At 47.5% G+C, this 14,938-nt stretch overlaps 2 protein-coding genes across 2 annotated transcripts in view; one reads left to right on the forward strand and one right to left on the reverse strand.

The window, feature by feature from the left end:
- Positions 1-3,039, reverse strand: part of LOC121837585 (THAP domain-containing protein 5-like) — a 41,037-nt gene extending 37,998 nt beyond the window's left edge. The window contains exons 1-2 of the mRNA XM_042293231.1: positions 2,848-3,039; positions 2,298-2,399 (exon numbers count right to left, since the gene is read on the reverse strand). Coding sequence (XP_042149165.1) covers positions 2,298-2,399; positions 2,848-3,003 — 258 coding nt within the window. The 5' untranslated portion in view covers positions 3,004-3,039. The remainder of the gene's footprint in view (positions 1-2,297; positions 2,400-2,847) is intronic.
- Positions 3,040-3,366: 327 nt separating this feature from the next.
- LOC8052667 (BTB/POZ domain-containing protein 9) overlaps positions 3,367-14,938 on the forward strand; it is a 47,789-nt gene continuing 36,217 nt past the window's right edge. The window contains exons 1-4 of the mRNA XM_029982859.4: positions 3,367-3,664; positions 8,973-9,204; positions 12,148-12,277; positions 13,270-13,500. Of these exons, the coding sequence (XP_029838719.2) occupies positions 8,975-9,204; positions 12,148-12,277; positions 13,270-13,500 (591 nt within the window). The 5' untranslated portion in view covers positions 3,367-3,664; positions 8,973-8,974. The remainder of the gene's footprint in view (positions 3,665-8,972; positions 9,205-12,147; positions 12,278-13,269; positions 13,501-14,938) is intronic.

The raw sequence follows: 14,938 nt of genomic DNA on the forward strand, positions 1-14,938 counted from the left end.
CGACACCCTCAGCGGCGTCTCCGCAGTTCAGTACCGCGGGTGTGACCTTAGACAACTCCCTGCTCTACAGGAGAGTGACGAAGAGCTCCGCAACCTTCGCTCTTCCCCAACCTCCTCTCTCCATCTTGAGGACGTTTACTTCTCCGACTTGGGCACAAACATTGTTTGCGACGTCGACCCGGTGACCGGACGGAAACGGCCTTATCTGCCCTTACCACTTCGGCGTCAGATCTTCAACAACCTTCATGCTCTCTCACACCCACGCATCCGCGCTTCTCAAAATCTAATCGCGGAACGATTTGTCTGGCCTGGCATGGACACTGATGTCCGCGCGTGGGCACGAGCATGCATTGCTTGTCAGCAGAGTAAGGTATCCCGGCACACCATCGCGCCTCTAGCAAAGTTTGCACTTCCCGACACGCGCTTTGCCAGCATTCACGTGGACCTCATCGGACCCCTACCGTCATCGCAGGGCTACCGGTACCTCCTAACCGTCATCGACAGGTTCACGCGCTGGCCGGAGGCTTGTCCCATTAAAGACATCACTGCCGAGACTGTCGCCTCTGCGCTTCTGTCCATCTGGATCTCCCGCTTTGGGGTTCCCGCCGAAATCGTGACCGATCGCGGACGCCAATTCGAATCGGCCCTTTTCCGAAGCTTGACAACTCTTCTTGGCATCGCTCACTTGAAGACCACAGCCTACCACCCGCAGGCAAATGGTTTGGTTGAGCGGTTCCATCGCCATCTGAAGGCCTCCCTCATGGCCCACTCCACACCAGATAAATGGGCCACGTCTCTACCCATCGTCCTCCTAGGGTTGCGCACAGCCATAAAGGAAGACCTCGGATGTGCCGCATCACATCTAGTTTATGGAACATCGCTGCGCCTCCCAGCTGAATTGGTCAGCCCTACCACTCCGATCCACGGCGGCCCTACGATGACTGCAGGATTGCCTTACGTGGAGGACTTAGCCCGTCTGTTTGGTGACGTGCGCGCTACACCGACACGGACACGCCAGAGCAAGCCTCCTTTCTTCCATCGCGACCTGCACAACAGTGGCTACGTGTTTTTGCGCGTCGACAGCGTCCGCCGTTCGCTCCAGCAACCTTACACTGGTCCCCACCTCGTCGTGGCACGTGGCGAAAAAACATTCACGCTGCGAGTTAATGGCCGCGACACGGTCGTGTCCGTTGACCGCCTCAAGCCAGCATTTGTTGAGAGCGATACGATCGCTCAGCCGACTGATCTTTCCAGCGTGCAAGCCACCTCGAGCTCAACAGTAGCACCCGCGACCCGCATCAAACACTCCAGGACAGTTCACTGGGACGACTCCGTCTCCAAAGGGGGGCTATGGCGATAGCCACTGAGAAAAGAAGAAGATCGCGTGCAAATAAAAAGGAGGAGATCAGTTCGATTTTGGAATGCGTCAGACGTAGTCGCTTTTCGTCTGTCTTTCTCTACATTTGTATAATTAGGATCCGTGCTGTTACCGATTTTTATGTCATTTACGATTTAAATAAAAAAAAATTGGGTGCTGTGTATGTTTTTAGAGCCTAAAATTTGGTCTGCCTCAATGTGCGACCTGTCTCCCAGCTGTAGATGAGAAATTTAGCCAGTGCAGTACAACCACTAGCCTGGGGTCTTTGACGTGCACCACACAGTAGTGAGTGGTACATGACCGCACGCCGGTGCGATGATCATCAAGATCCAAAGGGGCAGGGGTGAGGATTGAGCCCACGAGCGGAGCGTAGGGACAAATTGGAGCTACGCTGGGGAACTCGCCGCCGCCGGGGGGGTCGCAAATATAAGAGGAGGAGTGGGAAACTCGCCGGGGCGGAGTCAAAAGAAGCTCCTCCCCTCCCTCGTGATGTCGCACCGGAGAGATTCCCGCCGAAGGCGAGCTTAGCCCCCCAGGAGTGGATCAGTCAAGTTCACCAGATGATGGTCAGTGCTGCATCATGCTGGAACACTGACTGATGATCTCATGCAATCTTGTACACCTGCAACACACTCAGCAATAAATATGCATAGTGGCCCTCAGGCTGGGGATGCGTATATCAATAACATGGCTGGTTGATATTAATATTTGTTCATAAGCTTTCACTTCTATATTTTTAAACCAACAGTAAAAAAATCTTTTTTCTTTATGCATGACATTTCCAGAACTTCTAGACATCTTCGTGATTTTGCTTTTGCTTGTGCAGATGGTTGCAGGTCAGTATATCGCATATCCATACATTAATGTCCCACCAAGCCATAACAGCCGGGTTAGTTTTCTGCCTTCGCATCGAACTTACTTGGCCTCTCGGTTGAGAGAAAATGGTGGGAACAGCTGTGTTTTTCGGCTTCCTCCAGCCATCATAACATCTTGTCTGGAACTGGGAAGGCTCGAAATGGGCCTGCAATCAAGTCAGTAAGTTACTTTTTGAGCGACGTCACCAATATGAATGCAACAGCTCAAGCATACGAGCGGAGGTAGGTCTGCGCATTGGGAACACGTTTGGATGATTCCATAGTCGATCCATAGTCACATTTATACAAATTAGAACACTTTAGCAACACTTTTTTTACTTTTAATAATAATAATAATAAACTTTTATTAATTGGAATAGACAAATACATATACAGGTCTGCCTAATAGTTGGCGTTGTATTCCCCAGTCAACAAAGTGCACGCATCATCGAAAAACAAAACTAGGGATTAACTTCGACCACCTGAGAATATTTTGAAGGGCGCCTATTCTGCAATAAACCTCCGTCAGATCGCGGGCATCTGGTGATCAGTCGTCCTTCTGCAGTGCAGCAGAAGCGCGCAAGGACGCTACAGCCGGCACCGCAAAAACCTCACCTCGCACAGGTAAGTCGAGTCCAAAGAATTCCACTTCACGCCGCGTTTGATTCGTTCCAGCCACAGCTTTCTTCTCCTCGGCGATTTCGGGAGTTTAAAGACCCGATTTCCCTCGGAGCTGTGGTTTGTACACCCCAGCGCGCAGCAACCGCCCATTTTTTAAACGGGACTACCACCCCTCCACCCCTCCACACACGCTCGCTTCTTCCACCATTTTGCATGACCGTGATAGAAACATCACGGGCACCCTATTTTCAGTCAACCAGAGTTACTCCCACAGTTGTGACTCCAACGCACTTATTAATTTTGCTTCTCTCAAACACCACCAGGGTATTATTCGCGGCCTCTGGTTGGCCACATTCGAATTTGTGGAGACGCCCTGGGACATGCCCAGCCCGCTTTCGGCCAAAGGTGCCTCCTCAATTTTCTGCCATCTATCCATAGAGGATACTAACCATCTATCAGAGTCATCTATCCATCCATCCATGCTCAATCCAGTAATAAACTCCCAATCCAAATCCAAATCCAAGTGCGTGGGTCCATAATTTAATGCAGCGATTCATGTCAGGCTGTTGGGTTCAGGGCTAGATCTTTTAAGTGTGTTGCGTCGCTAACGTCACTGAGGACTATGAGCCATTAAAACGTAAAGCTGGTAAACCAACGCTGAAGACTGCTTCGAGGTAGGATTGTGGGCGTGTGCGTGTGTGCGACTGCGAGTGTACCGAAACTAGGAGCGTTGTGTCGTCCTCCGGGCTCCCACGGGTCCGCCGCCTGGCCGATGTGATCGAGAGTCTTCCCTCAGGCTCTCCAGAGCAAGGTGAGCGTGTTAGTCGGTGTTCCCGACCGCTGCGCCGAGTCCAGCTCGATGTCACAGGTACCGCTCGGTGCTTCGGGTCGATGCCCGAGTTGCCCGACCCAACGCCGGGCATATGCCCTCCCCGCTCGGTGGGTCTGTGGAGCACACGAGCACGCACGTGTGCTTCCTGTAACATTCCTAGTGTCGCGTTAATTGAGTTGAACGTGTGTCAAGGGCTGTCCACCCAGAGCACGACTCTCTCCGATTTCTAGCGGTCATGATTCTGTTTCCTGTAGGAGCGCGTGCAAAGCTTCATTCGGAATTCGCTTTGCCGCTAATCCTCCGCTCTGCCCCTCAACCTCCGCTTTGCGACTAATCCTCCACTTTTCCGCTAATCCTCTGCTCTGCACGCGCACCTATGGTGTGCGAAATCGTATTCGTCAGAAGCAACGTTACTAGATTACCTCAGTTGCGGGACTCCCGCGAAAAGGAATACCCCCCCCCCCCCCCCCCCCCCCCTTCCTCTCAGTCACTTCAGTGCGCCTCCCGTCGTTTGAAGCGCTATATAGATTTTCGTTTCATAACTATGCGTTCCATAAAGCAGAGCTGGAACGCCATCTAGATGCTGTGCTTCGAAACATACATATTCCATAGAATACACTGCAGTTACTAAAGCGGCCGTCCAGCACATCGAACAACGGGAGGTGAGTCTTGGTTAGTGAGGGGGGTAATGCCCGTGCATGTAACGTCTATGAGCAGTTCCGTAACTGAGCTAATCTAATAACATTGGATAGAAGTCTGAGGGAGTCATGCTTTGCGTGGACAACCTTTCGCTCCGCAAGGCCCAACAAATCAAGTCCTGGCGTGGGCCCCTGTTGTATTGCACCACAGTTTTTGGTGGGTGGCAGGTTGTGCAGGTGGTTGGAAACTTAAGTTTTGGTGCAAGGAATTTGGCGTTCTGTCTAACGGCTGAGTAGCGTGCCCCAAGGAGACTACCCGAAGAACGTGGAGCGAGAAGAGTCTCGTGCCAGAAGCAATGCGTGTTTTAACCTTTTTTTTTAGAGAATTTTTATTTGATATTGTTGTGTGCATGGCGAATTGGTAACACACACAAATGCCACACGGAGGAATGGGGTTGAACGTCGCTCGGCCTGGTTATGTTCTTTTATCGATCAATGTTCTTCGGGAAAGTTCCTGTCCATTCTCGGCTGTCGTTCTGGTTCAGGACATTCCTCAATGTACCGCGTGTTATAAGAGCAGTGGTAACTCTCTACTTTGGAACAATCGGTATTCCTTCCTTGCTGCAAGGCACTGGTACTTTTTTTTTTAAGTTGCTATGTGCAAGTTCACCCCATTAAATTATTATTTTCATTCACATTCATCTCCTATTTCTATTTGGGTCAATATCTCGAAGTATTGCAAGTTAAAATAATCTGTAGTGGTAATTTACCTGCTAAAAAGTGAAAAATTCCATTTTCAATATGCAGTTTTTAGTTTCGTTATTAGAAACTTCCTTTCGTTGGTTGCCATGTGAAAGGCGAATAATCCCTGGTATAACCATGAAGTTCTTTCAGAGGCTCTTTTTTACTTCTCTGATGCAACTGGCTGGAGGATGAGATAAGTGGCGCATAAATATAATCCGAGGTATCTCAGGTGCAGTAAACCTGCCGACTCGTCCGCAGCTGCAGGGAAGGAAATCCGCACATTTTGAAGCAGACCGCAGCACCGCTTCTCTCGAGGATTTCGGAGCCCCCGAACAAGCTGCGCTTAGAGTGTCGGCACTGGATTCCCAGATTTTCTTGGAAGCGTCGCCATTTTGTTGTTTAGTGCAGAGTGGGTGCAATTGGTGATTGTTGCATTTAGAAAATGCGACTTCCTCAGCTTTAGATACAGTGCCAGGAAGCTTGGGTGAAGTCATTTTGCTGTATTGTTTCAACATTTCTGGAGGACGAAAAGGTGTTTCTTTCGGTTTTGAGCACTAAGGTGGCTTCGTACAAGCACGCAAGTGCCTTTGTCAGGTGGATTTTTTGTACCTTGATGCAGATTTGGCAATCAGATATTATTATCATCATTAAACATCATTACTCTTAAGGCTGGTTCACACACTAGCGACTGCTTATGACAGGGTGCCTTAAAACCTCTTGTGATCTCTTGCGATGAGACACTGGCGCCACCTATCGGTTTGCCTTGAAACACCCTGCATTTTCGTATATTCCCTATTTTTGTTTTGCATGTCATTAACTCTTTATTAATTCTCTATACTCCATAATACAAACTCTCTACTCGGGGATGGGCAAAACACATGCAAATATGTATCGAAATACAAATACAAAATACTTTGTCAAAAATGTATTTAATTACAAATCTAATTACATTGCCCAAAAAGCATTTAAGTACAAGATACAAATACAACCAAATGCATTTGGTCTCCTCCAAATACTTTTCCAAATACATTCCTCAAAATTTGCGTCAGCGACTTCAGGGCACCTGCAACCGGTTTCTGGGTATCTCATTTTAATTTTGCATCGCACATTCAGGAGTTAGTGTGCGAGGCTCTAGTAACGTAATAGAAATATAATCGCAAAAAAAATGTAATCAGCTTGGACGTAATAGGTGAAAAAAGTACAGAGCTTCAAGCAGCTTTTTTTGTCGATTACATTTTGGTATATACCAACAAAGAACCGAGACGACCAAGAGGCGCAGCACTAGCTAAAGAATTTTTTATTGTTGCAACTCGCAGCAGTTACAGAAATCTGGACGACCCGCGCATTTAGAATCTTCCAGGCAAAAATATGAATGGAAATCAGGCTGGAAAGCATCACAAGTTGTCACAGGCACTTATTTAGCCAGTCTGCCTGTGAACGTCGATTTCGTCACTATTCTTGCCCTGGACTAGCACCGTAATCACAAAGTCACTAAACGCTTGTACTTGATTCAGAGACACTGCATTCGGTGCAGAACGTAGTTTTCTTCCTGCTCTGGACAGTGACAATAAATTTGAGGGATGTATTTTCACCCACAAAATTGTATTTAATTACAATTGTATTTGAAATACCCACGTTTTAGTATTTAAATACACACGTCAAATACATTACCCAATTTGTAATTAAATACAAATGCAAAATACACAAAGTATTTGAAATACATATTTCAAATACTTGTACTTGAAATACTGCCCATCCTTGTCTCTACTCTTGTCCTAAGAGATAGCAAGAACTTGGTTGTAAGCAAGCCCAAGTTTGTGAACCGGCTTTAAAGGGAGACTGAGATTGTCTGTTTATGGCGATAACTCAATCTACGGGCTCTAAGCATCTAGGAAACCCAAAGCTACACTCATGGGGAACCAATCTTCCTATTAAAAATCCGATCGAAGATCGTGGCACACACTCAAAACGCCGTCGTACGGCGTTTTGAAACAATAATTCCTGAATTGCATCGTCTACACCCAAAGATTTGACGCTTTTGTAAAAATGTAACGTGCAACTTGCCCACAAAGGGCAATAATAGTAACGCTCGGTATCTCCACTCAATTAACTATTTTCGTTGGTCAAACTTTATGGAGGTGATAAAAACCCAAGGATGGCCCCCCTCCCCCCCTTCCCCCTGAGAAAAAGTAGTGCCGGCGGATTTCTATCGCTGCGAGTTTACTACGACGTCTTGCCGTCTAGAACTGGTCATTTTTATTGACCAAAGTCCAACAAACAATATGCCATCAAAAACGAGCTGCTACAAAAAGCATTTAAAGGACACATGCAAAGGAAAAGAAAATTTTTTTAAACAGACTGGTTGGGAAATGGAAGTTATAAAACGAATTTACAAAGAAAAAGAAAACTTTTTAGAGCTATATTTACGGTATGATTAGGGCTCCGTGTTTTCGGATAAATCCGAAAAGCTCCGAAAAACACCCGCCGGTTAAAATTTTTGGCAATTCGGATTTATCCGATAAACTCCGAATTGTTATGTGCCCATGCCACCCCCTCCCCCAAACAACACATTTTTTTTTTTTTATTGATTTTTATTTTTTGGCAGCGCAGGCTCAATGGTCCTGGGAAAATGACACTACAATTATCTTTCAAGGCTCGGACTGTTGTCAAAAGGGGGTCTTACGGCTTGTCTCATCAAGGTTGGTTCGGCGAAACAGGTCATTGTACCATTCGTGTAACGACAAAAGCCACTCTTTTGGTTTCCAGTTTGGGCCATGGGATTTGGGATTTATAGAAAGGAGGGTGTATGTTTAGGGGGGTAACAGTGAAAGCTATGCACCATAGAGATTGTATAAAATAGGGAAGAGGGGCAGTTGAAACTTCTCTATTACATCCACCTCGCGCGGCAGCGGGATAGTTTGATGGGATGACTACGAGCTTCCTTGCGGCTATCTCCGGCAGTGTGTTGATTTTAAAGTATCGACGTTTATCGAAGCCACATTTGTGTACGACTTTTGTCGTGGGACAAATTAGTATTGCCAATGACACCAACGTCAAATTCAATTGATACAAGCCCGTTTATTTTTACCTGGCATACGTTTGCATCCGGTTATTATTTATTATTTTTAATAGGAAACACTGCGAAATTAATCTCTGAATTTTGGAGAATTGGGGATATTTGAAAAATAAACTTCGATAAACACCGAATTTTCGCTAAAAAATAAACTCCGAAAAACACCCTCCGAATTTCACGAAAAATAAACTCCGAAAACACGGAGCCCTAGGTATGATACAAACTTGTATGGTTGGTGCCTGCGGGCATTATGAAAAAGTGACCGCTTTTCATCACGCGACTGGGTGCTATTTGTCACGTGGTGCTTCTGCTCTTTCGCAAGCTTCCTATGGTCTCCAAAAAGTTACCTCTTCATCTTTGTTTGAAGTGCAACAAAAAAACAAAGATTAATAAGTAATTTTTAGAACCCAAAGGAAGCTCTTGAAAAAGCGCAAGCAGACGTGATAGACTTGCGTGCCGGTCAGATGACGGCAGCGGTGGGAGAAACGCGTTGAACCGGTGGCGCACCAAGCTCGGCGTGCGGCACAGCACGATGGTGCACAGGTCTACCATGTGACCTGCGGCGGCTGCCGCAGGTGCCAACCATAAATTCGTTTCGCGCCGTAAATATAGCTCGAAAAGTTTTTTCTTCGTCGTAAATTTGTTTTATAACATTCTTTTTCCATCTAGGCTGTTTGAAAAAACATTTTTTTCCTTTGCACGTGTCTTTTAAGGCGGGCACTTAGTGGCTCCAGGGAATTCGTTGCGAGACTCGGGTTAAGGGAGTGTCGTTTCCGACGCCTTCGGTCGTAAGGTGTCCACGGAGTGTTGATGGCGTGGGCTACCCTCTCAGGCATGGGGGACAGCCAGTGCCCCGAGAGTGGCGACCCCATGGGGGCGCTAACCACGCCTCCTCTGGAGGCCTCGTCTCCGCCGGAGGGCCAGCTGAACCACGTGGGCTGGCTGGCGGAGCACATCGGCAGCCTCCTGCTCCAGCCCGAGTACTCGGACGTCACGCTGGTGGTGGGAGGAGCCCGTCTGCCCGCACACCGCCTCATCCTCGCCTCCTGCAGCAGCTACTTCAGGTGGGCGCTCGTTCGCTCATTCGATAGGTTTGGTCGAGATAAACTGAAAACCGGTTTTTGGGCCAGCGTAAATGAACTAGGCGTCGCGGAATGCTGAAACGCCGTAAAAATGTTGACGTTAGCCATGGGGAGGAAATGTGAAGGTTTGACCACGTGACCCTATCGGATCAAAATATGCCAAAGAAACACAAAATTTCTTCATGGGCCAGCATCCATGTAAGCCTAACGTTCCTCAAACCGAAATTTCAGGTTGTGGTCACCTTCAACATTTATTTCAGTAGAACAAAAAAATGATCAATACATAAGACATAATTGTTTCCTTTCTCGCTGACATATTTTACTGAAATAAATGCTACAGGCGCTTACATTCTCAAAGTTTGGTTTAGAGATTATTAGGCTAAGATGAACGTCGGCTAACAGAGGAATTTTGTTTTTCTATTGTATCCTTTGATCCAGGTAATGTCGTGCACTGAAACTTTCAAATTTTATCAATCCCGCCAGCGTTGCATTCTCACGGAGTTTCAGCTCACTGCGATGCGCAGTTTCCCGATGCGGTTCAAAAGCCAGGTTTAATTTTCTCGTTCGATCCCCTAAGTTTATTTCACTTCTGGTTGGCATTCCAAACGTTCAGGACGTAAAGAAAGGCACAAAAAAGGCCATGCTCTCTGTGTACCCTCATCGCTTACCTGGTGGCAGGGCATAATGTAGATATGAGTGTGTGTTTGTGGGGGGGAGGAGGTTGTAACTTGTAGTTGGTGGTGGATTTTACGCAAACGTTACTATTTGCCATCTCAGCTTATGATATGCCGCCGTGCACAGTGTGAACTGAAACCCCTGATCCGACCTTTTTCTGCACCCACGGTGTCCAAAAGCAATAGTATTTTTCAATTTGTCAAATAGTCCAAGGTATGGAACCTCAACTTTGCATTTCATTCCTTGTTCGGATCACAGTTCTTTCAAAGGCTAGCAGGCGCGCGAAAAGAGCACGAGGAGCTGTTTCTACTCATGTTGTCCGCAATAGTATTACCACGGCATACGCTGCGTGCCACTGAAGCCAACCTATTGTTCGGAGCGTGTCACATGACCTTCCGGCTGGGCAAAGTGAGGCACAGATGAAAAACTAAAAGAAGCAAATGAGACATTCATGTTGAGACAGTGTGAGGTCTTTGAGGTATGGCAACACTGTTCATGCTGTAAATGCTGTAAACTGTAAATGCTGTAAACTGTAAATACTGTTAACCGCTAGCCTGTATTTTTTATTGTGTTTCACGGAGTAGTCGTGCACCACAGCACGACGGTGAAATGCTCATCCAGATCGAAAAAGGCAGGGGTGGGGATGGAAGCCAGGGTCCCTCGGTTTTGCTTATTATTTTTTTTGTTTAAATGTGTGCGCCCTAAACATTTATGATCACAATGATTTTTTTTTTGGTGAATGTGTTATTGCAATGTATTGTGAAGTTTACTTTTCTTCCCGCCTTTTTTTTTTGTTTTTGTTTTTATCTACTGTGAATACTTTAGCACGATGCTGCATAGTTGCCAATATTAAGGGTCTGTGGACTCGTCAAGCTGCAATGGTGTAGCTTTTTTCCACAGCTCCTTCATCTTTGTACAAGGTGAAAAAATAAACTGATTTGATTTGATTTGCTGAAACGTAGACCATAAAGTCGCATGACACATTTAGAGCACTGTATTGGCTGAGATGGCTCGTGGCATTCGTCGTAGTACATGGTAAACGTAACACGGAGAATAGGGATATTGCCAACCTGCTGTGGTTTGAGTTAGACCAGGTATGACTTCGAATATTTAACATGAAATTCAACAGAAATTAGACTGTTTCACATTACATGAAAATACCATGCATGGGAATTTGCTGAAGCCACCTAGTTGAAGAAGGGTGCAGTGTCACATTAACAAACAGAATTGCTCATTTAAATTTTATATTTTGTAAACATTCTTATTATCTTTTAAATTTAAAGCAAACTACCTAATGGGTCCATTGTTTTTTTTCGGAGCTTGGCGTTCCGACGTCACAGCGAACCCTGCGCAAGAAGTGGACGGACTTGTTCTCTGTGTAGGAAATCAACTGGTGCTTTGTTTGGTCTATGACACGGTGCCTAGGACGGGTCCTTGACCGGCGCATTTACCATCCTATTCCGTCCACGCATCGAAACGGGTCCCAAAGGGGCAGCAGATTACGTCGTAGGAGCCAGCGTGTCCTGCCATCTAATGTCGCAATCCAGTAGGTGGTCGCAGAAATGCCGGTAATAAAGGCGAGCAGACGCAAGCGTTATTGTCGTCAGGGCGCTCCATCTTGCGTCTGCTTTGGTTTCCGTCGTTGCCGTGCTGTGCCACCGCTGCCGTGCCATTGCCAGGATCGTGGCGGTCGACAGTGTGACAGATCTTCGACGTCGTCGGGCAGAAAACGAGAGACCACTTTTGAGAATGCGGTAAACACTGCAGTCTGAGAAATGCACCAGGCACCATCGTCTATGGCTCATGAATGCCTCGACCTTTAAGGAACTCTTACCTGGCTTAGCCGAAAGCCGAGGCACCCCTCCTTGTCCCTGCATCGATGCAGTAAAGCAGTGCAGAAACCCATTTGCCTTGTTAACAATAATGCGCATACTACGGAGCATTTGGGTCACGGATGCGCATCAGTGGAGGGCTCACATCTGGTAAGACGTTGCTTAATCTTGAAAAAACACATTACTTTGAGCAGGGGGGGTCGAGAAAATTAGCAATCTCTGAGACCCACAAGGGCGTTCGGGGGAACTTTTAGGTTCTTAGGAATTCGCTTTGAGAACCCATGGTCTACAGCTATGGTGGTTATGCGGGTCTTTTGAGAGCTTTTTTTTGTAAGGGGAAGCTGCGTACCGAGTTATGGGCTTGAGTTGAGACTCCTACTTGTGTACAGACTGTTGTGTTTCTCTGGGGGCTCTGCAGGGCTCTGCTGTATGGGGGCATGCGGGAATCTCAAGAGGAGGAGGTGGTGCTTCGGGACACTCCCCGAGAGGCCTTCGAGCTGCTGCTGCGCTACATCTACACGGGGCAGCTGCAGCTGTCCGGGCTCAAGGTGAGGACGGCCGGGCAGCCGCGTGCGCCCCGCTCGTGCTTCTCTGGTTCGCTCGCAGGATGACTGTACCAAAGTCTTGCAGAGGAAGGTTTGTTGACGGGTCTTAGGAAACGGACCTTCCTGAAATATCACGTGGGGCCTCTAGGTGACCCTACATCGCATTGCGTGGTGCGAGGAATGGTGGGGCCTTGTCGACGTAGGCTCGAGCCAACTCGTACGCTGCGTGCATCCTCCAAGTGCTGCGGTCGCATCTCTCTTACCACTGCAAATTCAGGACACAAAGAAAACAAAAAGAATGCGCAACAAAGCCATTACAAACCCTGCTTTGTCATTGTCCGGCCCTCAAAGCGTTAGAAAATGGCAAAAAAACGGGCATTGGGCGTCGGATGAAAGAAGACTAAAGTTGACGAGCAACTTTACAATGTTACCGCTTTTCAGCGAAATAAACATACCTAGCCTATCCTCGGCTTTCTTTCTCCCATCTTTTGTCGATCCCTTCCTTATTCTTCCTCTCAAAGCCATCGATGTCGGCACTTTTGATTTGTTGGTTTCTGCTCCCGTCTTTACAGGGCGATAACGATGGGAGCAGAACGCGGCAAATCGTAAGCACCGATATCAGTGGTCCCTAGAGAAAGAATACAACAAAGAAAGCGAAGGGACAGCGGAGAGAAAAAAGTGGACGATAGGTTAGGCGTGTTCGTTTTGCTGGGGCGAGTTCAAGTTGTTTGAGTGCCCGTCAACTTTCTTTTTCTTTATACAATGCGCAATGCAGGTGTTTTTTCACAAAATAATGCTAGAAGAACACTAGAAAGATATTTTTTCAAGTGATGTTTTTTGCCTCTTTGTGTATATCAAAGCATCGCCAGCAATATGGTCCCACTGGACCATCGAAGCTCGCGTTTACCCTGCATTTTGAAGCGGCCAAAATGCATGGGGTCCTTTCCCCTAGATTGTTGTGTTAACTCTGTGCGTCTTTTTCTCAACCGGGGCAGGAGGACGTGGTGCTGGAGGTGCTTGAGCTGAGCCACCTCTACGGCTTCCTGGAACTGGAGGCCGGGGTGTCCCGCTTCCTGGAGCAGGTGCTCGGGGTGCGCAACGTGTGCCGCATCTACGACCGTGCCTGCCTCTACCAGCTGGGGGCCCTGGCACAGGCCTGCCGCCTCTTCGTCGACCGCCACGCCATGGCCATCCTCAACTCGGACTCCTTCCTCAACCTGTCCCCGGTGAGGGCCTTCCCTGCCTCCCGCTTGCTCCTTGCCCAGTTTGGGCAGTCGCATTCCCAGAAATATGTCCATCCGTCCGTCAGTGCATTTTCCGCTAAATCTAGCGAGAGACTAGACGTCATGTCACCTATCCAGCAATTCACGTTCCTCGCTGTAGTTATTGGAGAAATTGTTGTCTCGTGACCAATAAACCCTATCTATAAAAAATTACGCAAGGGGGAACTCTAGCATTTTGCATCCCCGCAATTGCTAGTCAATTGTGAGGGCAAGCAATCCACCCAGAACACCCTTTCTCGCAACATCCACGAAATATTTAATCACCAACTCTCCAGATGCTTAGCAAAAAGATCGGTGTGCGAGAGATTTGGGTGGAGATTTTTTTAATACTCCCGTACAACGACCGATCACTTCTTACGTGTTGAAGAGTGCAGCATAAGGACCTTGCTAAATCTCTAGCTTCTTTGATTCACTATAATCTGTTGCAACTCAAGAAGGTAGGGCGAGGGAAAAAAAGGTCGGGGAGGAAGCAGACAGAACGCTGGAGAGACGAGGAGGTTTCCCCCTTTCCTCTCCAACGTTCCGTCTGCTTCCTCCTCTTTGACCTTTCTATCCCTCGCCCTACCTTCTTGAGTTTCAACAGACTTTAGCACTCGTGCGTTCTTATAACATTGTGGCATCAACAAGCTCAGAAGGCATGCCGAAGCGGAGTGACTGGAAGTTGCTTGGGAGGCGGGTGCCGTGTTATGTTTGTAAAAATTAAAAAGGTCTATACACCAATTCCATTTTCCTGCCGTATTTAGCGGGGAAACTGATGTCACCTGGCCTATACATCAATTTAGTTTACCTGCCAAATTTCGTGGGGAGACTCCACTGCACCTCCCTTTCCCCTCCTAGAGCGCCCTCTTACAGTGTGACCCACACGAGCATGCTCCATCCCATTAGCCCCATCAAATGCTATTGCACATTCATCGCATTTGACGAAATGTCTAACCCAGCTAAAGGAATAAAAAAAAAAAAAGTGAAAGCCGTTGATAACTCCCTGTAACGCCGAATTAGAGCGCAGCTCTTGAGGAGGAGGAGCCAAGGCCACAAAGGTCACGTGACCCCATCCCTCCCCAAAATCACGTGGGGGTCACGTGACCTCGGGGGGAGGGGGGGGGGGTCATGTGACCTGGGGGTGTCACGTAATCTCGGGGGTCACGTGATTCCCCAGGTCACGTGACCCCCCAGAGAAATTTTTCCGCTAGATTTAGCGGGAAAATTTTTCCGCTAGCTTTAGCAGGGAAATTTTTCCGCTAGCTTTAGCAGGGAAATTTTTCCGCTAGATTTATTGGGGAAATTTTTCCGCTAGATTTAGCGGTAAAATATTTCCGCTAGATTTATCGGGGAAATTTTTCCGCTAGATTTAGCGGGAAAATTCTTCCGCTAGATTTAGCGG

Source organism: Ixodes scapularis, unplaced genomic scaffold (assembly GCF_016920785.2).
Source record: "Ixodes scapularis isolate PalLabHiFi unplaced genomic scaffold, ASM1692078v2 PGA_scaffold4__175_contigs__length_147842914, whole genome shotgun sequence".
Lineage (NCBI taxonomy): Eukaryota > Metazoa > Arthropoda > Arachnida > Ixodida > Ixodidae > Ixodes > Ixodes scapularis.